This window comes from Vanellus vanellus, assembly GCF_965231255.1.
Source record: "Vanellus vanellus genome assembly, chromosome: 2".
NCBI classification, from domain to species: domain Eukaryota; kingdom Metazoa; phylum Chordata; class Aves; order Charadriiformes; family Charadriidae; genus Vanellus; species Vanellus vanellus.
The window spans coordinates 19,576,069-19,604,044 of NC_138906.1; the positions used below are offsets into that span (position 1 = coordinate 19,576,069).

The window sequence follows — 27,976 nt, forward strand, 5'->3', positions numbered from 1 at the left end:
GCTGGTTAGAGTTCTAAAAATACCTTATTTTCTGGTCTTAATCTAACAAAGCCAGTGAAGCATTTAACACCAAATTTGTGAGAAAAAACTACCCGATGCTTTAGGTTCATCAGGAATACCTCCTTCCTGACTGCACGCCCTCTCTGATCTACACATTAGGCAGGTTCATGAGCCAAGGCAGGAATTTTATTGACACCAACTTTTAAGATGTTTACATGGAAAAGATAATAGGGACAGACCAGGTCTTTGAAATATCCCGTTAAACCACAGCAAGGAGGAGGACAGAACCAGCTGTTACCCTCCAAGGGAAAGTTTTCGTCAGTATTTATTTTGACAACCAGTATTTTAGAAAACCTCTCTCCACAAAATACCAGGCTGACATCTCAATCCAGCCAGCGCTGATTAGTTTACTGCAGACATCACTGCTGGAACTATTGACTTTTCATTTTCAGCCTATGTACCTGTAGCAACAACAGCAATGGGGACAAGCCAAGGGCCACGGTGTGACAAACCTCCAGAGGAAGTGGTGAGAACACTCCACCTCTTAATGTTCCCAAATCAAGAACGGAGGCCCGTCTGGGAAATCTGCTTTAGGTAAAATGAAGCTATTGGCTTCAATAGAGACGTAATTGGGTGACTTGTGAAAATGAGTGACATACTCGGATGACACGACCTACGATCCCACTGGTCTTAAATTTACATTAACCATATTAAGCGAGTTATGTCATTAACATAATAAATTAATTACGGGTAATCAAAAACGTCCAGAAGAAACCAGCCACAGCTGCAAAGTCAAAATTCACTCCATAGTAGAAACTATAGAAATACGAAAGAAACACCATTTCTCTTCCTACTGACATGCTTATAGTTCTCATATCACACGGAAATGAACATTGCTGCCTTCCAAAAAAAAAATGTGGACACTTTGCTTGGCTAAGAGGGCCAGAGTGCTCATGCTCTTTGGTTCTAGTCAAAAGGAAAAAAAAATGTTTTATATAAATCCAGACAGGAAAAATATTTATGCGGTGTTGAGCAGATATTGATAAATTATTATGACTGAGAAATTAAAATAAATTCAGCAAAATAAATTTCTATATTCAAACCAATCAGGCTCTTTGGAGATTTTCTCTCAGTCAGATATAATCTCTAGGTGCTTTCTGAAGAACAGCATAAATCAGCTCCACTCTTCTCTGCAGCGCTGGAGCAGAGCAGCCTGCAGAACCAGCCCTCCTCTGCGCAGAGCGCAGGCTCGTGCACTATGGGTCTCCTATGTCCTATGGGTCCGCTGCTTACCTATGGATGGCTCTGGGACCCTGCAAAGCAGTAGTTCAATAACAGCTTTATAAAGGCAAAGTGAATGTCATAAATGTATGAGTAGGATTACTACCATGGTGGCCTGGAAGAGCAGAGGACTGATCTCAGTGAAGGAGGAGACCTTTCTTCTTTTATGTTCCTAAGAAAACTCTTTTCCTCCAGATTTTCATTAGCAACTTTTTCTTCAACGAATTCACATTTTGTGATGTATTTCTGCCATTCTGGTTCTTAAGCATGGACAGAAAAGAAAAAACTCAATCACCTCTACAATTAGAGAACAGCTGAGATTACCGGAAGGACTACAGACAATGAAACACGCTTCTTACTTCCTCACTGCATTTAGGCTCCAAGGTGCAGGCAAATGAAGACTACAGCGCAATTCCTCTCTTCCTATTTTCATTGTCAGTCAGCCATTGAAAACAAAATAGCAATAAATTCTGCTACTGCACATTTATTGTCACGAGGGCTGCTATTTGTCTAGGCTTGTAAAGCATCCACCGCATTTCTGACCACTGCTTTTGATACCTAAGAAGTGCTGGGAGTTGAAGACTCTTTAGAAAACATCTCTTTCAGGCAGCAGCCCTCAGCTCTTAGCATCTAAATTTGAATTCAGAGGTAGCTGGGCCCTTACATTCCTTGCCATGCACGTGCAAGATACTGCCAGAGCAATTAATCAATAACATTTTTACTCTTTTAGAGACAGGATTTCCTACCTCTCGTGGAATTTAACGGGAGAAGTTTGACTTATCAGCCTTTCAAGTCCTTGCATTAAGGTGAGCAGCTAGGTCTGAGACATATGTGTTCTACTTCTCCTGTCACAGAGCTTCAGAGGAGGAAAATATTCTTAAATAAAAAAAAGCAATACAGAATAGATATTTGGAGGGCGCAAAAATGAATGCTTTCACAAAACTTTGAGATCCTATAGACTATTGACGTATATTGACACTATGGTGCTGCAGAATTTTATTCTGTGTTTATGGGTATATGTGTGCATATATGGGTATATGGTCTCCAACACGTGTAGGTGGCAACCAACTAAACAGAACAACAAATCGGAACAAAAATGTCCCCTTGGAAAGACTGCATAGAAGTGGAAAGTAGGAGGGACAGATCTCAGAGCAGACCTTCAAGAAATTGAGTGTGGACTTGAAAAACTTGAAAGAATCTCTGGAGGTCACTGAGCAGTTGTTTAGAAGTCTGAAGTACAATGGTGCAGGAAAGAGAGTAGTCAGGTGAAAGGGGACTTGTACAATGTGAAATCACTGACTGGGTGAAACTAAGGGTAATAAATTCTCCTCCTCTGGGTAAGAAAGTTTCATGACACGTCAATGATCTGTATTGCTGCTCATCACCTGAAAAATCGGTAATCATAAAACTCCTAAGGGATAATAGGCGCATCTCATCTTCCAAATATCGCATTTCCTAACCTTTGCATATTCTGGTTTTCCATAAAACTGCACTGGCAAACGCAGAGGTAAACATATTGATGAATTCTTAATTGTCTGACATAGGCAATTTCTTTTTAAAAAAGAAACAGATAAACCACAAAAGGCTGTTATTGTTATTAAAAACTTCAACCCTCTCTCTCATATGATCCGGAATGCTTTCAGGTCCTCAAGATTTGAACTCAAACACCCAGAACGACATTACGGCTTGCAACTTGTTTTGCTGACCCATGCTGTAACTTAGGGTTTGAGCTTTTGTGATTAAAATTACCTTTTATTTCAAACATATAAAATAACTGTAGAGAAATAAATTGTAGATAAGGAAAAGAAACTCAGAGAAGCCAATTTTTTATTATTTTGAAAATATAAAGGGATTAGACAAAACCCCACACCTGTCCTTTGTGCAACAATTAGCAGGTTTCTGAGGAAAGTTCCGGACAGTTAATGCTTTAACCTGGAAAACAACCAACTTCAAGCTATGTTTTTCCAGTGATTACAGTAGAGGTCCATATGCTACTCACTGCTCATACCTAAAAATAACTTGAGCATTCACGGGAGCAGGTATTAGAAGCCAGGTCTCCCCCTTCTAACCAATAGGTAACCTAACCAATAGGTGAAATACCTTCCTTACTACACTGTAGAGTCAGATTGATATTTTTTGGTTATACCCGTTTACTACTGCTTAACAAAGCAATGTGAAATGGAACACAGCAGCACAAGAGCTGAATGCCTCTCTTGCTACAGCATCTTAGAGCCAAAGCTCTAAAACTTTCTTCAGGGTGGTACAAGTTTGCATCTTCTGAGCCAGAGAGGTGAACTTAACCCAAATGTCACAATCAGAACAGAAACATTAACAAGTGGGATATTGGATTAAAAAGCTATCTATGGTTTGGTTTTTTTTAGCACCTATACTTGGTAAGAAAGTAAAGCTCGCATGGTGCACCCAAAGAGGGGGTTCAAATCTGCAGCCCTTTGTGAAGGCAGGCATTTTCCCACGCACAAAATCTAAGCAGATCATAAACCATAAATCCCTCTCTTCAGCACTCCAGCTCCCTAAGCCGGCAAAGCAGACGTGCTGGCCTCTGTGTCTCTGGCTGTGAGCACACAGCCCTCTACTGTAAAGGGCACCTCACTTGACCAAAATTAGGCACTGCAATCTGGAGTTGCAGTGCCTAACCCTATGGTGAGTCCTTTAAAGGATTGCCATGATAAAAATCGAAGCTATATTAGGAAACACGTTCCCTGCTAATGGCTTAACTCTTCAACCATCTTTGGTCTCCTCCTTTCAGAGATGCTGACCAAAATAACTATAACCAGTACCTGCTGGTTCCCTCCTGTTGCTGCAGCTGTAAAAATAAAGCATTAGAAATACCAGTCTTCCAGGGCAAGATCTCTCATTTGCATTCCTGACACATCTCACTTGCACGGTCCACAAAATGCGTTTATTAACAGATCAACAAAACAGCAGAAGGAGGCTTTCTTCAAATGTTCCACTACTTTCTGAGCACAGGGGGAGTCCTCCAAACATTTCACTGATTTATCAAAGAAAAGCCCACCCTCTACCAGGAGGGACATATTTTACTTCATTTTGTTGCTACCGCTTGGGGTGTTGGATAAACAACTGTATAATAAAACCAGCATAAAAGCAGAAGGAGAAAATATTTAAGAGCAAAATGAACAGTTGTCACCAGAACTAAGAATGAGATGGTAAACAGAAACCAAAATAACCAAACTCCAGGGGGGCAGGGAGAAACATAGCAATTTTTTGAAAGAGAAGACAATCTGGTAAGACAGATAGAAAGAGAGAGAGCATGAGATAAAACACCCAAGCAGCGAGACCTCATATCTGAGACTGGCCAAAACAAACTTTTCAAGACCCACATTTAGATGAGGAGCTGGGAGTACTTATAAGGCCATGACCTTCTTTTGCTTCAAGGTTCTTGAACACTTACTATATATATAACAACTATTTATGATTTAAAACAAACCCATTCAGGCAAATGTTGACAGGATTGCTTGTGACATGTCTGAGAAAAATGCATTACTTTAGATGGTCTAAGGAAATGAACCTAGCAGATTCAGTGTATCATGCTACAGAATTTAATCTACTTTAAGAAAGACACCCATGGAGGGGGAAAAAAAATCCATTTCTTTGAACTGGCTTAGGTAACTACAAAATCTCAAGAATGTCTGCCGTGGTCTCTAGACCAACAGAGTACTCGGAGAGCGTTTAGCAACAGGGACTTCTCTGTCCTCTAGTTCTTTTTCTCTTTCACTCTGGGTGGTTTCAACTTCATTTTTTCCCTGTTCTCTAACCTATTTCTTAATCAGTTAAGGCTAAATATTATTTGAAGTTAGACCAAGGTTGCAAATTTTTTTTTGTATTTGTTGAAAATAACTGAAAATAACTTTTCCCAATTTTCCTATCTTCTCAATAATTCATCCTCTGTCACCTTGCTTGTTTGTTTCATCTGATCCATATACGGAGGCCTTGTTATTAACATAAACAATAGCACATGCTAATTACAGTAGAAAGTATGATTGGTTATCTACTATGAAGTTAATTTCATGTCTACAAGTTCTTGATCACCTCTGATATCTGCTATACACACTGGAGAGTCAAAACAGAAGTAAGTGCCTTTCACAGCTACATCACTTGATGGGAAAGGCTTTTGATGTTTTCAGGTTAGCCCAGTTTAGAGACACTTGAGGAAAGCCTAACATACTACAGCTTTCCTTTCCAAACGTAGTAAGCACTGCTGGCACCCTAAACAGAGAAGATATCCTGCCTGAGAAAAGAAATGCTCCTTGTTATTTGCTAACTCCCACAACAACAGCAGTAACTATAGCCCATAGAAAGTCATCTCAGCTCCAGGTGAAAACAGATCAAGTTCCTTTTCCTGTAAATCTAGTAGTGTGGCATGTCTTTTGGTTCCAGAAAAGTTACATAAAGAGCATGTAAAAATTAAATTTAGATTTTTTTAATATCCTTGATTACATCTGAAATTGGCAGATACCCTATTGTTACCAACATTAAACGTATTAATCTTGCTTAAGACTTACATTGTAGGTATTTAGGGTATGTTCTGATTCAGCTATCTTCCAAAATTCCTGGGTCTTCATAAAATAGAGCATATGATTGTCTATCGGAGCCCTGTGTTGAATTAATGGTTAATATAGACGTTTCTTAGGGTTTTAAAAGACTTGTTAGGACAGCATTTTGCCTTCTCTTCTTGTAGCAACGACTGGTGATTACTTGAACGTAGAGTGCCTGCTACTATGGCAGTAACTTATTTGGATTATTATTTCAAAGATGTAAATAGGCCTCAAGGCTCGGAAAGTAGATACAAGTTTAATAAATATGGATATAAATAGATGACTAAGTAACCCAGCACACAGACTTTTACAGAGTACTTCTTTACAGATTTCAAGGCAAAGCCATCAATAAAGACAGAAAAAAGGACAAGCTGACTCCACGGGCCAGGAAGCTCTGCCAGAGTTTCAAAACAACTTTTCAACGGTTCAGTGTGCTGGTGATTTCGGATTAGGAGTTTAATAGGGAGTGAGCTGAACATTGAGAACACTTGCTCTATACCCCAATACATGCTATATTTGATAGGATTAGGCTAGTTAACAAATTAAGCAAGATTAGTAGATTTAACGCCATACTATTGGAATATACAAAATTATTTTTGACTCTGACTGATGTGACAACTTGTACACTTGGATTGTCATGGAAGAAGAGATATGAAGATTAAATCATAGCTCCAAGGTTTCAAAACAGTGGTTATTTTAACTATTTCCTATAGAAAATTCCCAAATCTATGAGGAAGATAAAACTCTGAACAAGATACAACACTTGAAGGAAAAGTGGAAAGAACTTCCTTATGCCAAAAAAACGTCCTTTACTTTTCTTTCTGAATGTCATTATAGTCTGCATAAGTACCAACATATGCAATACAAAATATACCTGTTGGATATACATGTAACAGGTTTAAACATTTCTTTAAGTTTTGATCATACAGGAAAAGCAGTATCAATATGCATTTAATAGAAAAAAAGTTAAATGAAGAACTATTAAGATTTCCCTTTATCTAAAAATGTTTCTTCACCAAACTTCGTACACACACCCCAAAGTAGAACCAAACCTCTTTGTATTATGCTCTCAGACAGCAAATGCCTGCAGCGACGATGTGCTGCTGGTGGCCAGCCATGGCGGTGGCAGAAGGCACGCTTTCTTGTGAGAAATTCATGACACAACTTTACTCCATCACAAAGCACTGAGATTTCAGCACACCCAAGGAACATGCTCTGCCTTAGCAGCGGATCTGCCCATGTGCACCACTCCGACACATTCAGGATTTGTCAGAATTAATGTGTATGTACACCATGACTGTGTTCTGCATTTTCCAGTGGATTTAGCCCTTCAGATTACTTTTAAAACCAATGAACCAGACACCAATAAAGTTTCCAGGTATTACAAATGACTGCTTAGCTTTACTTTTGTCTGCTTTTTGGCTTACTGCCTTTCTCACCACCCTTGAGTAAATCTCACACCAGACATACAAAGCAAGGACTTTCTATTGTCTGCAATACATAAGAGGAGAAGAAGACATCACAAGTAATCGGTAGTCTTTACTTGCCAAGGGGTCTAAGGCATCTAAAGGACTAAACTAACTCCAAGACTTACGCGCTGCTGTTGGTCACAGAAACCTCGCCTAACCTAGCATGCGTCTGAACCCCCTCCACCCTACCACTCCACACAGACCAACCCACCTAACTCACGCCAGTGCCGAACTATGCAACGTCTAGCTCCTTTCTGAGCCCTTTTTAGCTGGTAGCATGGAGGGGCCAGTCTTGCTGGCAAGGCCAGAATAGGGGACTGAGTAACCTCACTCAGGCCGTGGAAAAGCAGTTTTAAATCCCTGATTCGTTTGAGAGAGTTCAAACACCCTTATCTGTAATAGCATGCCAACCATGAGGGAGCTCGGTGATCTGAAGCCGGCCTGTTCTCAACCCAGGCTAGCAGAGCTGCTCCAGCTTACGTGGAACGCTTGAACGCGTTCATCGGAACAGGCTCTACCTTATGAGCTCGGGTCACTCTCCTAAAACCAGACAAATCTGAGTTATAAGTTCATGGTTCCGTGACTACTCGGTAGACGACTGAAATATTAATTTCAGTAAAACTGGGACCTCTTCTTGCTCTTGCCCCTTGACACTGCAGGCATTCCCACTGTTCTCCCTTCTATCTTAAATCCTGCAGATTGAGGCTTTCTAGTGGGGGCGATGGATTTGCTTCTTACTATTCCCCGCTGCTTTGTTTATCACCTAATGTCTTGTCATGCAAGGTGGGTGCAGCTCCAGAGAAATTAGTAGAGTAGTTCTGAAATACGGTCCACATGGGACTGGAATCAGGCTTTTTTCTGTTAGTATTTTTATGGCTTAATCTTTTCAAGCTTAAATCAAATATTCTCAGATCATCCTCACAGAGTACCTATCATCTCTAGCAGTATAAAAACAGCTGCATGCTACCAGACCTTTGAGAAGATGAAAAATTCACCATCAAATGTGTCCTTGCTCAAACCTTTAATAAAATATTTTTAAACACTTTCATTGTTATTATTAGTAACAGCCATTTGTAATGTGATTCTTACTCATTGATCAGGACCCTGCTCTGCACGGCACAGCTATGCCAAACATCCCTGCACCAAAGAGCTCATAATTTAAATATAAGATGAGAAACCACACGTCAATACAGAGAAAGCACAAGGAAAGAATAAAAGATTTATCTTCTGCAATTATGTAAGTGGTGGTTTAGGAAAGGAGAAGGAAGCTTGCAAGGAGTAGTGAGAAATAATCGTAGGCAAGCAAAGAACAAGCACTGAATGTACAATCTGTGGTTTTACAGATATCTTCTATAACATGTAATCGTGACAATGAGAGAAAAGTCAGCACTATATCGAGGTATAAGATGTCACTTATGTGTTGTTTTCATTTCTATACTGTTTGGTTGCTCAATTTTGGATTAATTTTCCTGTTGCTATATTAGACTTTTTGCTGTGTTTTAATTCTCAGCGGCAGTTCCCTATTCTTTTTTCTCACTATCATCCTTTCCTTTTTCTATTTACATTGCTTTTACTAACTAAACATTATGCAATAAGGCTTTAGCACCCCAGCTTACTTAAAAGATTAATATCCAAGAATAATGAAAATTGTGGATGATCTAAGTAATACAAGTTTGATAAATGATACACTGTAAGAGAACTGTATAAAAATGTTATTTTCTTCCATTTGCAACCTTTTGTGTGATGAAAGAAAGTCTAATTTCATCCTCTTGTTTTCTATGGGTTTTGTCCATATACATTACCTTGGAATTGCTTAATTTTTTTTTTTGGCTTGAAATCCTCCCATCCATTTCCAATACGTTTTGATTAAATTGACATACTTCTCTTTGCTCCTTTTTTTGGGGGCGGGGGTATGCAGAACTTCCTGAACTGTATCATGCCACTACAAGAAATCTACTTTGGATTCAGATTTCAAAGGGAGAACAGCACGTGGATGCTGTATATTGGCTATGAAGCACACAATATTCCTTAACAGCTTCCTCAAAACTTGCATCTATTTGCAGATCCGTACTTAGTCCCACAAAGGCAGATGATCTAGAAATCAGGTTGTATAAAACAGTTTGCTGAAAATACTGTTGCTTTTTCTGTGTGGTCCTAACATACAGAGTTGTATGCAAGAAATCAGAGTTTATATCACATAGGAAAAAGATGAGTTTTGTAAAGACTATTTGCTTGCTCTAGTGAACATCTATTCCATCCCCAGTATTACTGTCACTTCTAAGAACAGAAATCTCATCTCTCCCTACTTGATGTGGTGTAGATTTAGACACAGGCGTTACTCTTTTGAATGTCTCATTTTCAGAAATCAATCTGGATAGTTTCATGAACTTCATTCAATGAACTTTTTACCTGCTGGCCCCTAACTCTTCATTTTTTAAGCCTGGTAAACTGAAATGTTGAATATTTCTGCCAGGTGACTCTATTATTATCAATAATAGAGGAAATACAGCATATCTTATATACTTTTACTTGTTGATGTGTTTGGATAATTTTATATTGCAACTTGTATTTTATGTTGTAAACTCGTCTCTGCTCTTTTAAGTATTTATTTTACTTTTTCCAGTTCCTCTCTACACATAAAAAGCTAATTTCTTATTTACATCAGGTGGTAAGTGGTTTTGGAGTAAAAGCATTGATTTAAATCCCACTAATCTCTTATCCCAGAGTTTAGAAATTATAAGTTTAAAAGTGCTACACAATAATGAAAACTTTCCACTATCAGTATTATAATTCTATAAGATTTTTCCAGTGCAAAGATTTCAGTAATTATCATGTAATTTTGCCTGTAAACTGAAAACTGCTTAACACCACCTAGCTGTTGGTATTAAAAACCATAAAGATATCTTTGCCTGCATCTTCTTGGTTCTCAATCTCATTTCTGATGGATGAAACCTCCTTTTTTAAGGCTCTCTTCCAAAACCATCAACTTTTCTCTTTCTCCATTGTAATGCATTGAATTTCTCATCTCTCCTAATCATTAACCATTAATCATCCTCCATGGCATGACACTTAAAATCTAAGTAGATGGTTAGAAAATACCTAATGCATTCATAGATAAAAGAAGAGGGACTGAGAAGAAAAACTGAGTGAGGAAAAAAGCATATTTCAGCTCCTCTATTATTCACAATGAACAGGCTTTGAGATGGAGATTCTGCCTTTCCCTTTTCCTCTGTGTTAATGCAGAGTACTCTGTCAAGTGACATGGCAGTTGATAGGTAAGATACCACATGTTATCACTCAGCTGTACATATCATAACGGTTGGTGTCTTACCTTTAATATCTCAACCCCGTGTTCCAAGGCATGGTGAGTTATCATACCGCCCGTTTCAGTCTGACAGCATCGGTTTACAATTGCACTCAATTTCATATCAGAAACAGCTTGGCGGTATCAGATTATCTAAGTCAAGTCTCCCTTAGGCATGAACTGCCTCCCCTTTCATTTTGCTTTAGATTCTTTTTGATGCCGATCACAACAACCCTAAACTAAAGAAGCAGGCAACAGCTGAGTCGAGCAAGTTCCGCCAAGATTTAACGACAAGCTACAGGCCTTTCACTTGACGGCGGTTGTTGCTCCTTGGGTCTCAGGTATGAAAGCGTGAATAAACAATGAGAAAAGACATTTGGTAGGAAAATATGAACATGCCCCTAGCTTTCACTGAAAGACACTTGGGTAAGCAAAAAAGAATGAGTGAACTTTATCTCCCACCAACATGCAGTCTCTCAGGTGCTAATTAGCGAAGGTAAATCATTGACGTCAGGACTATGCCCCACTGAGAGTATGTCAAATGTTGACTATGACTTTTAATATTTTCCTTTCTGGCACAGTTCAATCCTGGCTCATCTATACTATCAAAACCTCTTGCCTTTAGTTTTACAGTTTAATAAAAATGTGGTATATCATTTTTCATTATCTTTCCTGTAAAGGTTCTATCACATTTATAGTTTGAACTAATACATGAGAGCGCCTTTTTTCAAGTGTTGATCTTTTAATAAACTTAAGTCACTACAGTAAAATTCGAACATATTCTAAAACATCATGCATATTGACTCAGTTCACTTGCCCAGCGGTCAATGTCATCATCAAAACATGTTTGGCCGAGAAAAAAATTCCTATCCTTTCTAGCTTATATGCCACTCATATCCAACAAGAGTTACATAATAATAAAGTACATAATAATTCAATAAGACTTTTTTCCTGTTTTGTTACTCAAATTCAGAAGAAACAGGGAATCCAAGCGAAGACTTCCACTAATTAGTTTTTTTTTCTGCCAGGTATTTTTCAGTAGTTCCTCGGCTTGCCTATGGCACTGCTGTGGTCTCCCGCCCAAGTGTGAGCTCAGCCCCTAATGGTTTAGTTCTAGAGAGCAGAGGAAAGATGATGAATTATGATAGCATGGTTCCAAGCATTAGTAAGGAGCATAGCATGTTTCTCAGGATTGTGGTCTGTTTTTATAATCCTGAAGAAGGAAGGGGAGATGTTTGGAGTAATGGCATTTGCCTACTACTTTGAAAAGAAGATGTTAATGTAGGGTCTTCATCTACAAATTCTTATACATGCAAGCAAGTGTATTCATGTGAGTTACTTCAGTGGAATTATGAGTAAAGGGGAAAGACCACAAGATCTTGCCATCTCCCATCACCACAAGATTAATTTCACTGAAGGAAAGGCTGACAAGACTGTACCATGTAAGTCCCTGCAAACCAGCAGTGCAAGACAGTCATTTAAAATAGAAAGGTCAATGAAAACCCAATGTGGCAGTTGGTTCAGGTCACCGACTGCTGTCCTTTTCTCTCCAGCTTTCAAGTCCTGCATGCACAGTGAACCTAGATTCTGACAAATGTGCCCTTCAAACTCAGTTCTCAAAAAAGCTTTCAGAGTAGCAAAACCAACACTGCCCTGCTCCAATCCTCTACTGCACCTTTGGATCTGTGGAAGGAGGAGACCGGGTTTTGTCTTGGTATCACGACTACTGTCAGAAGTATGAGTGTGGGAGGCCAAGACATGAAAGAATAGTAACAACAGTACCTGCACCTTCACTGACTTATCTACAGCCTGTCATTTATAAGCCCCACTATATGTTCTAACAACATCACATATTTCATCACAAGACTAAAAAACTACAACCACATGACTTTATTATGTGCCTGTTCAATGCCCAGTTAGGTAGTCTTTGTCCTTGGAGGTTTTTAAGGCATATCTTAAAACCCTAGGTAACCTTGTCTTATAGCTGCTCTTATAGCTGACCCTGCTTTGAGCAGGAGGTTGGACTAGAGGCCTCCTGAGGTCGCTTTCAACCTGAGGTACCTTGTGAACACAGCACACAGACAAACACAGAGAAGAATCTCCTTACCAAATTCCACTTTTATAATTTCTTAGAATTTATGATACCATAGCTCTACTGAGTTTCCAATACCCCAAGCATTTGTCATCTACACAGAGGTACCAGTAGCAAATCAAGGTCATGAGATATATAGCTGTGGCTAATCACAGTTCTAGATGTGGATAATCATATATACAACAGCTTCTAGTTATCTCCTTGATTGTAGCTACTAGATTTTTAGGACAGCTACGTAGATTAGTGAGAACAGAACCACGAAGAACTAATACACTGTATACCTTGTGCTATTTCAAATGCACTTATTCAAAAAGCAGAAATCCTTCAGTGTCTGCTTCCTGTTAACAAAAACAGTTATAAAGATTTTTCTTGGTAGGTTCAGGGCAAGGACACGTGTTTCCAGTGCCTCTGAGGTTTCTGTACTTTGAAGCACAAGCTTGTAATGCACAGGCTACATCAGCTTAGTTTTGGCTTTTGCATTCAAAGCAAGCTGGCTCTCAAAAAAAGCTATTGGTTTAGTGGTTCCATGTTAACTTCAAAAAGTATGTTTGTCTGACAAGGACATTGACTGAGAGAGACAAACTATTGCATAATCTTCTGCCCAGTTCTGCCCACTTCTCTGTCCAAGCAAGACAATGTACATATAAAATCCTGGCAACATGGCATTTAAAACCTGCCTTTTCCATTGGCTGGACATCTAATCCACTATGATCCAAATAAAATGGAAAGACCCTTTTCTAGAGCACTAGGGAAATCTGTAGTGATTATTATAATTATCATAATAGTTATTATAGTTAATAATTATTATTATTAACTGTCTGTAGAGGTGATAGTTACACTGTGTCCTTTGGACTTCAGAGACACGAACACTATACTGAAGACAGGCATGTTCTTCAGCTACTGTGAAACAAGAACAAGAAAATGACAAGTATTCATTGTAAGAGCTTTAACCCCTATTTTATGAGTAAAGACGATGTAGCTATATGCTGAAAAAGCTAAAACATCCAGGATATCAGAGCAGGCTTGCAGTGCTAAATATTTTAGAAAAAGCAAATCTTTCAGCTGGCCTCAGTGAATGTCAACATATAAGGAACAAACAGTGACTGAGCTCTTGTGATGCATCCCTTATAGGCATACTCGAGGAACAAATGCATAAAAGCATTATGCACTGTTCCATTTTCACATTAATTAATGCCAAAACCAGAGCTTTCCACTGACCTTCTTGCTCTGCTCGTGGCTGTGACTAATGGAACTGCCACAGCCTAATGCTCCCAACACTCATGGCACACTTCTCCCATGCTAATGTACATACAGATCACTTGAGGGAAAAAAGCCCACATCCACATCTAAGCTCCACCACTCCCCTCTTTCTATTCCTTCTCATAACACAACAGGGTAGGTCATTCTAGATTGAGTGTGAAAAAGGGAGTAACAGAGTCCTAGAAACAGATCCTAACACCTACTACATGCAACAAAATGTCTGAGCACAAAGTTTATTCCAGGCTTCGCTACTGAACTGCTTCATGAGCATTAGTAAGTCAATGCACTGCCACCTGGAGCTCCATTTCTCTAAACTGATAGCAATGTTGCCTCGCTATAATTAGAGGTTTGGAAAAACAAGGGATAGCAGTAAAGACAAATAATTTGGATTATTTAGTCAAAAGAAGACTGAAGGGAAAAATCCTAACAGTCTTCAAAAGATACTCCACAGCCTCCTAAGCTACTTCATCTTATGGTCTAACTGATCTCACTGTTAGAAAGGTTCCCCCCCACTGTCTAATATAACTTTCACTTGCTGGAATTTAAGCCCAGTACTTATCTGCTATATCAAGAATACGGAGAAGAAATTATTCCCCTCCTCTCTGCATCACGGTACTCGCTAACTTTTATCACTGGCTGTAGAAATTATATCATAATATCACATGGATTTTGGAGTGCATCTTAGAGTTTCAGTTAAAAGTAGACTAGCAATATGGAAAATGTTTTATATATTGGCTAACCCACAGTTGCCTAGGGTGGAATTCATCGTCATTTGAGGGAAGTACCCCAGGCTTCCTTTATAGTCAATGAAGCCTTTGCCATGATCTACCTCAACTTCAAGTTGAAGTCTAAAATGAGTCATAAAAGTCCCAGTTTCTCTTCACTAGCTATTTGGTGAGCATAGGATGACTGTTTCAGCTATGGATACATATTTAAGAAACACAGATTCACAGAGTAATTTCATTTGCAAGGGAGCTCCAGAGGACTAGATGACTAGTCCAGCCCCCTGCTCAAAGCAGGTCTAATCAGGTCAGGTTGCTTAGAGTTGGGTCTGGTCAAGTCCTGATACCTCCAAGGACAGATATTCCACAACCTCTCTGGGAAAGCTGTTCCAGTATTTGACCACCCTCATGGTAAAAAATGTTTCCTGGTATCTAACCAGAGTTTCCTATTTTCCAACTTGCGTCCACTACAGACGTCTAAAATCAGCAGAGATTTGACCCCTAATGCAATTAACAGGCTACTCTATTACAACATTGGGTTTGTGCCTGCTTTATTTGAAGGTCTTTGCAATATGCAAAGAGTTTTCGAACCTGTGTTAATGCAAGATGTGTTCCAAGCATTAGCAAGACAGGGAGTTAGGAAAGGTCTAAAAGCTCCACCACAGTCCGTATTTCTGGAAAAGGGGACGTAATGAGAATCCTCCCCTCAGATGCCAAGTATCGAAGTCAAGAGACTCCTCCATAAGACAATCAGGTTTTGGCCCTCTCTTCAAAAACTAAGAACAAAGAAATAGAAGCAAAATCAATTGGAAAGACCAGTGTTCATTTGGAGGAGGTCCATCAATAACCAGAAAGACTATGTAAAGGGAAATCAGAGATGTTACTGTGAGAATTAGAGAAAATATAAGAAATGAGAGCCTCAGAAATGAGAGCTGCCCAGCAACTGCTGGGTAAAATCTGTGCATTTGTAAGAGACAAAGCTCGTCTGCCCGCTTATAATTCAGGAAAGATCAGTGTGTTGTTATCAGTATAGCAGAATTCAAATAATAAATTTTGGTGGAGACCATCATTTGCACTTCCTGTTTGGTTAGAAGGGCACTGTAACAGCTGTTTTTCCCACCAAAAGCAGCTGGCTGCTGATATTATTTTTCAATTAATGATGCTACACTATGAATAGATTACTGCATGTAGACACAAAAACAATGACAATTAGTGAAAGGAATAAAGCGATGCAACAAAGTAGGTTTTGGTTTCCACTTAATTGGAGGGTAGGGAAAGTCCGAGATGCAATAAAGCCCTTCTGGACACAGAGCCATTTGTATGCTGAAGGCTCTCAAACCAATCCAAGACAGACTGGGTGAATGGATCTAGAAAAAGACAGAATTAAAAAAGAGTAGAGGAGTGGAGAGTAAAGATGCAAAAGACTTAAAGCAGTGTTGAGAAGAATCTAAGGGGATTTTGATTTTTAAATAAGAATAATTTTGCACTGAATCCTTAAACGAACAGAGATTTGAGTTATTTAGAACTGAAATGCTGTCATTTTATCTCTTTACATTGTACATGCATTAAGGCAAGCTGTGTAATTCTGCACTTAGTTGAATGTTAAAGTAAAGCTTTTTGGTTTTACCTTCCAAATCACAATAGAAGAAGAGATGATACAAAAAGGAAAACAGCCTTACGTTAAAGGAAAACACATTACTGCAGTGACGCTTGTCTGGCCCAAACTGGTGAACTCCATTCTGTATTTTAACTTGCATTTCATGCTAGCTCTGCAAAACGTAGCCTAATTCAGGTGTATAGAAGGTGAGATCTATATTAATTAGTCTTAAAGCTCTAATGTACTCATCTATCGTAAAACGAGGATCAAATCAAATAGCTGAAACAACTCTACCTCTGTGCATGTTACTAAGTCTTGAACCACATCACTGAGTTACAGAATACTCCCAATTCCTCTCAGAAGCAAATAAAACCACCAAATAACAGGAAGTAGATAAACAATGCATATGAACCAGGAAAAAGAAGATCTGCTTTGCATGTATGTGATTTATAACCAATATGATGATTGATAATCTACGCTCTAGACCTTGCTATAAATGAACATGTATATGAATGTCAGCTGGTGCAAATGAGACTCTTCCCCTTAGAGCTCAGGTTTGCTTTCTTTCTTACCCCGTCCTGCTCTGCTTTGTGCTCCTTTTCCAGATAAGAAGCAGATATTGTACATGGACATTTAGATACTGTCCATGTACAGCAAAATGTCAAGAGTTCACATTCCAAGGACTCACACCCCATAATTCATACCTTGCAGAAACACGGGCTTTTCTTTCTTAAGCATTATATAATAGACCTCTCTGGCTGTGATTTACAGCCTTCGCACATTTATTGTTCCACTGTCTTGCCCTGCATCAGAAATCAATGAAATCTTCCTCGCAGTGAACTGAGAGACAGGGATATTGAAAACCTGATACTTCTGTATCAGTCCCAATCTTTGTCTTTTACAAAACCATATTCTTGTGGTTGGTAAAATAAGGACTAATTTCTCTGTCTGAACATTAATATGACCTCCCACTATCACACTCTCTACATCACTCCCCTAAGACCTTGAAAATAGAAATGATAAAATTTCTCTCTTTTTTGTTTCAGCCTGTAGGAGTAATAGCCTGATTAGTAATTACCTGTATAAGAAAGAAAGAGACCCCCAGCAAAGAGTGTGGGAGCATAACTGCTATAAGAGAGAAGTCAGGTCATACATTTTGCATATTAGTTTCTAACAGAATGTGTTCTCAGTGGACAGTTTTATATAGTATGAGAATGAAATGTGCTGAGAAGGACGAGCTCTAGTCAAGTATTTACATCCCAACTGGGAGACACACTAATCAGGAATTTTCAGCAAAAGATTTTTCCTCAGCATGTGCCAAATTGTCATTTTGTACTTGCTGTACATTTAACACAGTTAAAGTCAGTGCAAAAAAAAAAAAGGGAAAATGTTTAAACATCAGTAAAAAGCTGAGGGGATGCTTCGGTTATCAGACCTCTCCCTCCCAGCTCCATTTCCTTTCCTCTCTTCTCCCTCTGCATTTAAAGGCTGTGGAGGGCCATCTCTTCCAGCTAACACTATGGCTCTTCTTCAAGTCAACTGCTGAGAGAGAAGTCTTTTTCCACCACCAGTATCTCAGTATCCCTGACACTGAGCACCTGAAGCCTGAAGACAGCCAGCCACCAAAGGACATCTGTCCTTTGTGAAATACAGTTAGAGGATCATGACAAGAACCAGGAAAGAAACGGAAGAATCAGTGACAGGTGAGCAGAGTGCAGACACAGCAAGAGCTACAATGAGGCTTCTGGCACGCTTTAGAGTTGAGGTTCTGCAAACACTGACTGGTTCTTACGGAGCCTCCGCCTGGGAAAGCCACTACATGGCTCCAGGGTTCTCTGGGAAAGCAAAGAGGAGACAGCCATGGAAAGGAAACAACTCTCTCTCATAGCTTTATGCTATGAATTTCTGTAAATGCTTCACCGCATTTCTACACCAGGTGAAGAAGCAGTGCATGGGCTTTCTGTTCTGCTCACTGGAAAAGAATACGAAAGGAGCTCTGAAAATCCCAGAGAGAGGTATTGCAAGTTGTAAAAAGCATTTGTACAATATGGAAAAAATCAAAACTTCTTTCTTCCTGACATCTGAAAGATGAAAAAATGCACAAAACTATCCTAGAAATGCACACACTTTTTCTTTAGAACTTGAAAGGCCCACATGATTCAAAAAATAATTTATAAAAATTCCACTGGGATTTATGTCTATTATAGTATTCTGCACACCTCATTCTACTACAGTTTATTTGCTACTTGTTCTGCAACTACTAAGGAGTTTTGTTTTCCAGCTAGTCTGTCAGTAACTACATAGAATCATAGAATCGTCTACATGATGGTCTTTAAAGGCATAGGAGATTCTGACTACTGAGGAAAAGAGAATGTAACCTTATTTTAAAATAATCCACAACTCCATCTTTGTTTCTGTCTCCTGATCTGCACACTTTCTGTCAATTCACTTTACACTTTGATGTCTTGCTTTATCTAGTCATTATATTGGCTTTCTGTGGCAAGTAAAAAGCTCACGTTTTCTGGGATTTTTGAAAAGAGAAAGGATCTATATTTCCAGGAGTTTTGTGATATATTCCTCATGCAACTGTGAAATTACTTTCTTTCCCCACTTATAGCATAGGGATAATACCATCTCATTTTCACAAATACATGGTACTGCAGATGTCACGTAGCTTCAGAAACATCAAAATATATGCCAGTAGTACACTGAAATAAATACTCTCCTTTAGACTACGTTCCAGAGAAATATTTGGTATAATCAGCATCTTCCTTTTACACACCTTGCATATTTTTCCCATCGCATAGTTTAGAGAGGTATCGTCTTTCAAAGCAAAAACTCAGCTTAACCCAGAACACCTAAAAACTTCCAAGCCAAAATTCACTGGAAAGTTCCCTAAGCTGAAAATGAAGAATTATTACAAGTACAGTAAAACATTCAAGTGTTCTTAAGAATATTTATAGACCACAGCACATTTTATAGTCAGATTAAACTAATCATTGCATAAAGAGTTTTGGCATTTATATTTTCACCAAGGCGATTCATACAATGTTTTAAAATGTTGGCAAGGATATAATTTTTAAAAAAAGTTGTAGTTCGACTTACTGGGAAGTACAGAAGAAGTGATCCAAAAAGAATAGTTTCCAACAGCACCAGCCCTGAAGCTCTGATACTCTAGAAGACAAAAAACAATACAAAATATTGGAAAATTCTCTCTGTGTGCCATTTTGATGCTGGGTTCACTTTTGTCAGTGTAACACTTCCACAGTAACGCTTATTAAAGCACAGTATTAAGCTGTCTGTCATATGGGCATTCTTCATGTTCTTTAATTCACAGACCCATTACAATGGTTGTGTTTTACAAAATCCAATTTAAAAAATCACCCTTTCCTATGTTAAATGCTATTCAGCACACATCACCTGGATGTGTTTTGAAACTGCTAAAATTGCTCTCAAGTCTGAAGAATTAGGGATCGTGGGAATTACAGATATGAATTTAACTGTAGAATTTGTTCCGTACTATTTAAATTTCAAGAAGTCCTTCAAACATTTTGACTTACTTATTATTAACGACTTGGGTTCTATAATACGTATGAATAATCTACAATTTTACTGAATACGGAGTGTGCTCTTAGATTGAAAGCATCTTTATTTTTCCTGAAGTTTTGTACAAAGATGTTGATTCAGACATGAACTTGTCAGGATTGTAAATATCATGCCATTTCCTCACTGACTCTAATGCAGTCTCTCCATCATAGTTTTCTTACATTTTAAAATGGAAAAAAAAAAAAAATCAATTATTTTACCTAATACAAAGTGTATTCCAGTAAGTTTGATGATTTATGTATAGTGCATCTTAGTGCCTTATCTTAAAGACAAAACATAAACATTGCTTCCCATTTCTTTAACCATCTCCTTCCCCTGAGATATTGTTTCATCCAGGGTTCTGGAGGAACACAGTGCTTTCCCAACTGCAAGCAATGCAGGCAGATAGGACATCTGAAGAGGCTTTGCCAAAAATTTGTTGAAAAATCTCCTTCTTTTGCATCATAAAATCCTCTTGTGGGCTGGAATCAATGGTTCGTGGTAATCTCTCTAATGGTTTTAGATGGGGGAAGTTTATCTTTCAGAAGACATTCATTTAAAAAAAAAATCTCTATTTGAATGGATTTACAGCCAAATTTCTGGTGCCCTGGGGTCCAGTTTCTGCTTGCAAAAGACTGGTGGAATTTTCTAGATAAAAATTCAGCTTTTTAGTGAATGTATAATCTTACTCAGATTTCCTGTTTCATCATTCATTTTTTCAACTGGTCACTTTTACAACATCTAATGTACTGAACATAGGTTGAAAGACATGGAAAAAATTTTCAGGAAGCCTTTTTAATATGAGACAATTCTGGGGCTACTGAATTTCTAGCAATGGTGCAATTTTGCAGCAAAGGCTGTCTAAAGTATGTATATCAGCAGAGACGTCATCAACATCCTACACAAGTGTCCGCCTCAAAAACAAGATAAACAAGAAGTTGCTTCCAATGGGTATTCGCATCAAAGCTTCTGTTTTAAGGAAAACACTAATATAACGGCTCCAGGGGCATCTTTGTGCTACTGATGCTATTTTAGTCACAGGTAAAGCCTGGAGTGAGGATTATGAACAGCTTTCCACTGGTCTTAAGACGATAATGGTGGCTATTTGGTTCAACCACTGCAATATTTTCCCAGGAAAACCTCGGGAGCACACCTTATTTCCTTATTTTAGGCCAGAATTTTTCATGTATTTGAGATTGTTATTATGGCTTTTCTAGACTTTTCCAATTCTTTCACTTTTCCTTGTGGATCTTAACCTTAGACTTTTATATCGAGAGTTTCATATTAAGGATTGCAAAACTGTTCTGCTAGCTCTCTCTAAAATTGCACCCTGAAACTGCAACAGAAATATTTCCAGCAAAATTTTCATGGAACTGATATGCTTCCAAGAAATATTTCTTAAAACCAAAGCAAAACAAAACACCAGCAAGTAGCTAAAATACTGTAACTGTCGTTCTGAATAGAACGCAATGCCTGCCTTAGCAATCACTGAAACCTGAATATCGACTCACAAGTGTAGTTTATATTACACTGGGTTCCCACAATGCAAGGCATTTGTTTCAAGAACCCAAATGATTTTTGTTTTCTCTGTTATTATGTTGGGTAAAGCATAAACACAATCCCAAAGGCAAAAACCTGGGAAACTGGTAAGTGACATGCCAGTGTCAGGTTTTTTGGCCCAAGTGATCCCCTTGTTCAATAACATACCAAATTCAACTGAGTCAGTGCTTTATATAATTTGTTTCTGTCACTTGGATAGGTGGGCAGCCTCACCCACTAGTCTGCTAATGTAAAGATGGTCCAGCACTCCTGTACAGCATTTCCCCGTACAACAGCCCTGCCTCTCTTGATCTAGAAGGATGCTTCAGAGGGACATTCACAATGCATATATATATCAACAGACAAAAAATTGCCCCAAACACATTGATTCTGTATTTGTGAGACACTCATTTGTTATAAGCATCCCTAAAAAATAAACAAAGGCCCTAAGGGATGATACTATCTTTTATGGCTGCTGTAATAAAATTGTTTATGTAGCCATATTTCCGTATTCAGACGGATTCAACTGTTTCAAATGGTACTATAAAAATCAATACATATAGACAACTTTTCAAGATTGCTTTCTGCAGGCACTCTGTTCTGATCTAATATAACAACAAAAAGCTGGAAGTAGAAGTTTAGATGCCAGTTATGAAGTCATTAAATGGAATAATTCCAGGTTATTTTAATTAAGAAGTGACTAGACTCCCAATTATTTTATAGCTTAAATGTTCAAAGAGATGGATCATGCACAGTGCTTTGACATGTATAATGGAAAGTGCAAATATTTTTACAAACTATAAATGGCAGTATGGGTTAGTTCACATTTCTAATGAACACGTAAATTTAGCCTGACGAAGACGTAAATCTTGTGTGCAGCAGATGAAAAAGAAAAGCTTAAAAAAGGTTAAAATCTGCCTCCAATAACACAGGTTTCACAGTTTGTGATGTACAGTTCCCAGCACTATATCATAAATTTTTAAAAAGCACTACAGGACCATGTCCACAAGGTTCTTTGTGTGGCCCTGACTCTGCCGTAACTGGGAGCTCCACATGTTTTGATAGAATATTTCTTCACAACATCTTTGTAAGACAACAGCACTTTACTCATTGGGAATTAATGCAGAGGGGTCTTGCCCGACACCGTACAAGATACTAGCAGAGGTCAGTGAACTCATGTCTCTCATGACAATAGTCATGACAATAGTCAAACCGCTGAAGAAGCTTCTTCTTCTTATTTTGTACAATGCATCTATGTACAACAGAATGGCCAAGAAAGTTGCTGAAATGTGTATCATATGGGCAAGATGGAAATGATCTAAAAAAGCTGGTCTCCAAACAGCTTCGGTGTGAACACCCTTTTCTAAACTAGTCTTTCGCATCCTGATCAGTCTTTTCTCATCGAATTACAGTGGAAACAGTGGATTTTTTTCTGGGCAGCATAATCAAAGATAACCTGCAGCAGGGGCAAAGAACTTCAGCATTTCCAGGTCTTCTTCCAAAACAATTAATTAACCCATGATTTTCTTCTCACCTGTGTTCTGGTAGGAATCAGCCTCTGTGAATTCTGTCTATGCACTTTTGTTTCCTGCCCTAAAAGAAGTGTGGCTTACAGAGCAACATTGGAATTCAAAACGAGCTTGAACCCAGGTTTTGACCATGCTTTTATCTCAGTCTTTGACACCTGGAGAATGGAGGTTTTAACCCAACATTTACAGAATACCACAGCTCTTCGTAACAGGATTGTTCAGCAAATGGAGTAGACATTCTGGCAGAGTTGAATGCCTTTCACAATGACGAAGAAAAGCACAAAACTTCAAACAAGAAATAGTACAATCAAATAACTATTTTTGCAAAGGTGTAGAGAAAAGAAAAAAACAGTATGGAAATGGAAACATCAGAATTCTCCGGAACGGCATTTTTGAAACTCTAATTGTTAATTTTTTCTACTGCAAAGAAAAGGGGATATTTTAATAACAAAAAAGCAACATGAAAGCTTTGGGTTTAGAAAAAACACATACATTGATTTAAAATATGACTTTTTTCTTTCAATAACCCCCATTATAACCGAAGAGGTAAGGTCCAGGAACGAAAGTCTTCATCCAGCACTAAAGCTTTAATAACAGGGAATAGCTAAAGAGGGGAAACCCAAAACTAAACTAGGATGTTTTAAAATTAATTTATTAGATAAAGATATTCTGTATTTGATAGATGGTATTTCCACCGGTCTCTGAGCACCAGTTTTTCCACCAAAAGTTGAATCCTTCACTGTATCGACTTTGCAAATGCAGGCCCCTAAGGCATGGCTGCGGGCAGCATCACTAATGCTCGACTTTATGGGAATCCGCGACATACACAGCAGTGAATATACCCACATACCTCAGGAAAAAAGCCTTTGCTCTTTTAAGAAAACAAATGAAAGAATGGAAACAAATGAAAACACAAAGCCTCTACCAACTAGTGTCCACCTATACTGCCTGCACAACTAAAATTCTCCAATGGAATTCACAGAAATCAGGGCATTTTGGGGATATAGCCCTGAAATTCCATGCAGTGGGATTTCCTTCCACTTGCATGTAACATTTGCTCAATTTCTTTTTCACTTCCTTAACAGCTGCTTGTGTTTTTGCATCTGCCTTGTTTGTTGGCATTTATTTTGTTTTTTGCTTATTTATTTCTCTGGCTGTTCATCTTGTGTACAGTTTGTTTATCACCACTTCGTCTGTGTGCTCATTTCCCTTTCGGGGTTTTATTTCTATGTTTACTTATTTGTGTCAGTAAAACTGTCCTTTCTGGTTTTCCTTGTCTCGCTTAATGGTTATACATTGCTGACAACTAAGCGATACTGCGATTTATTTTGCTTCTAGCTTCACACTAACTTTCATACTTAGCTTAGATACTTCTACCATACATTTTCCACATTCTCTAGGTTTTTTTTGCTTTTTAATTAACTGAGATCTTGGTCTAATAATAATAATAGTAACAATAACAGTAATAACAGAAGAAGAAGCAGCAGCAGCAGCCAAAGGAGAAAAAATAATGATTGAATTAGCCATTAGCTTCAATCCAGCCTCCACCCAGAAATACTGGAATCAAACCAAAAGGAAGCAATTAAAATAGTGTGGCATGTATTACATTAAAGGTCAAGACCAGGTATGTGCTGGTCTGTACCATCTTCCTCATCCTGAGCCAGAGTTTTTTTAGAGAGTAGCTACCATCCTTCAGTTCTGCAATGAACGATTAAGTCTATCAAGACAATTCCACCAAATCTGATGTAAGTTGTCAGCCATGAGAGAAATTCAAGTGAATTGCATTCAGGTGTTTCATAGGAAGCTATCAAAAGGGCCAGCTAGCAAAATGCAAGATAAGTTTAGATACATGGTAGCAAATGCAAATAATGAAGTAGTGTGAGGACACAGGACATAAAAGACCCCTGTTTGGTTGGCTCAGTAACTTCTGAATCAGTGGGTATGTAATGTTACACCTACACAGAAAAATCAGCATGCTAGAGCAGTAAAATGTCTTGCAGCTGTATGTAACGTACTTCGAGACGCATTTATGGAAAGAATGAGTTCAGGTAAACTAGTGTGACTTAGGCGGTGGCACAGGACTCAGCTGAGCACATACCCTATGTTATACAGCCACTATAGACTGGAGCAGCACTCCAACTCAAGGAAAAAGACACTAGAAATATTCACAGCAACTCCTCGTCTCAGCAGGGATGTAGCTACTAACAGTCGTGAGATGCTACTGACCATTTTGCATTTCAGTGACTCCTCAAAGTTAAATGAGTGTTGGTGATCTAAAGCAAACTGTTAAAACTATTCACAAAGTCAAGAAATATTCTTGCTCATTACTGGCTCAGAGGTGAGTTATCACCTCTGCGTGAGATTCAGGATTTGATTGCAGCTCTGCACCCAGGTGTAGAGTCAGAGTCATGGCACACGACATCACGCTACGTGATGTAGCATGTTCCGTCTATAAACAAGTTCAGGAGCAGCTACATGGAAATTCCTTTGTAGGCTTCCCCTTGGAAGACAAGACATAATAGTGGGTGACAGTAACCCGACGGCAGATTCTTTTGGTTAGTCAAGTGCTGACGGTGAGAAGACAGAGCCTTGGGGGCAAGGGCAGGGAAAGCAAAATCAGGGTGCTGGGGTCCGAGACAGCCCTGTGAGAAAGGAGACCCTGCCAAACCTTGGTGTGTTCCAAACACATGGACAGCCAGACACATTTTTCTTATTGTGTTTTCAATCTCAGTTCAGCACATACAAATATTCTGAATCAGGAAGACAAGGAAGTAGAGGTTGGTTCATTACTTCTCTCCTGTGAAGCAAACATAGAAGTCCCTCTGGAGCAATTGCTTTATGGAAAGCCTCATTCACTGTTTATCAGAGAAATACAGCTATTTTCTAACTTCCTCATTAATAACTTTTCTCATTAATAAAATCAACCTAAAACCACTATTACAGAAGGGAAGGCATTCACCAAGGTCTGTGCTGCTCTGTGAATGGCAGTCCAGCTGAGACAAAAGCACCCTTTTAACACAGAGTAACTCACGGGACTCATCCAAACCAGCAGGACTGGGGCTAAAGCATGCTTTGTAAACTGAAGACTTGAAAAGAAGGAACAACGAAAGAGACAGTGTGTGCCCAAGTGGAATATGTTAGATTCTTTTTATATACCTTTACTAGAAAAGGAATAAAACCCAGAATAGACTATCGCAAAATACAGAAGACTGTGAGCACTCATCAGTGCTCAAACAAAAGTAACATGACTGAGGAGCAGCTGCATCAACCATGCAGGTGTTTAATGTGTAGATCATCCTGATTCCATTATGAGTTTGATGTCTATAGTTTTCCTAGTCAAGGAGCAGAGAGAAAATACGAATTTATTAACCTGAAAAGAAAAAAAAAAAGTGAGATGGTATGGTCAGGTAAAGCTAGAAATAATATGGGACCTAGAGGTCATATCTGCGAACAAACATTCATTTGCAAAGTCTTGTTCCAGGAAAAATGACCAGTGAAACTTGAGATTTACACAACTGTTCATAGTAACATCACCACCCTTTATTCTCTTGAATGTATTAGAAAAGGAGATGTCTGGGTAGGGTGGAAGAACAAAAATACTTACTAATCTACAGAACAGACTGGGAGAAACTAACACTGCACAGATAGTTAAAGCTGTGACTACTGACAAAGGTAAAACATCAATTAGCTGATTTGAAGCAATATTATTCACTACAATGGATTAAAAATGTGTAAAGGAAAATTACCAGCAAAATGCTTCTAAATAAAGATTTATTGTTCTAATCTACTTTATCCAAAAGAAAGTAAATGAGGAAAGTCCAATTCTTTATGTTCTCCAGGATATCCTAATAAAGTGAGTATGAACCTTACAAACAAATAATCCTCAGCTGAAAGAAGACTGAGATGCTCTTTTCTTTTCACAGTTCCCATTATCAGGCATGATTTGTATCTAATCAATAAACACTCTAATGTGCCACAATGTGCATAATAAAATCTAACAAGTCTCCCAGAATCACTGACTCATAGAAACATTTGTTGGAAGGGACTTCTACGGGTTATCTAGTCCCACCCCCTGGGGTCAAAGCAGAAGTAGTGCCAACACTAGCAACGTCTTAAAATCCTCCAAGAAGGGAGCTTGGTAATTGATGCGTTACGCAGCTGACTCCGGCCTGCCGCTTCTCTCCTAGTGAGAAAGTTTTTCCTAATGCCCAGCTCAAACCTCCCAAACAATAATTTGTGACTGTTGTCCCTTGTTACTTCCATTAGTAAGGAAAATTTGGATCTGTCTTCATAACCACCCTTCAAGTAGGCTGCTACTAGATTGCCCCTTACCTTTGCCATTCTATCCAAGCTTAGCTTCCTCAGGCTCTACCAGTAGGTTATATGCTCTAGTCCCCACTAGTAGCCATCCACTGGACTCTCCCCAGCTTCTCCACGCTCTTCTTGAACTACGGAGCTCAAAACTGCACCCAGTATTTCAGGAGCAGCCTCACTAGCACTGCGTAGAGAAGAATAACAGCTTTCCTTTGTCTGCTGGCCATCCAGTATATGGTTTTCCTGAACTGTGGTGGAGCTCACTGTTGGCTCACATTCAGCCTGATTCCACTGGAGTTTCCTGGTCTTCTTCAGCCAGGCTGCTACTCAGGACATTTGATTAATGAAAACATCAGGATAAAATAAAGACTCAGATGTACAACATATGAGCAGATGCCTTTGTTAAGGTGATGGTATCAAGGCAAGGGGGTTTCATAGAGCTTCCTCATCCATCTCCTTCCAAGACTGTGTTTCAGCCAGACTACTGGTTCCAGTTTTGGATCTAAGGGAGCTGGAACTGCACGTGTCTGGAGCGTAACAATGGAATTTCGTTCTCTATTCTTGGTATTACCTTCAGCTACTTCATAAAGAAACTGATGAAAACAAGAGGGCAGCTCCTGGAGAAAAACTGAAATGGTGACTAGAAGAGCTGAGGAGCAAGCACGTGTAGTCCAACTCTCAGATGGCACTTGAGAAGAACAGATAAAGCC

At 38.8% G+C, this 27,976-nt stretch overlaps 1 protein-coding gene across 1 annotated transcript in view; it reads right to left on the reverse strand.

The window, feature by feature from the left end:
- Nucleotides 1-27,976, reverse strand: part of GPR158 (G protein-coupled receptor 158) — a gene marked incomplete at its 5' end in the record, with an annotated part of 208,907 nt that overhangs the window by 62,239 nt on the left and 118,692 nt on the right. Inside the window, one exon of the mRNA XM_082499677.1 lies at nucleotides 19,405-19,473. Coding sequence (XP_082355803.1) covers nucleotides 19,405-19,473 — 69 coding nt within the window. The remainder of the gene's footprint in view (nucleotides 1-19,404; nucleotides 19,474-27,976) is intronic.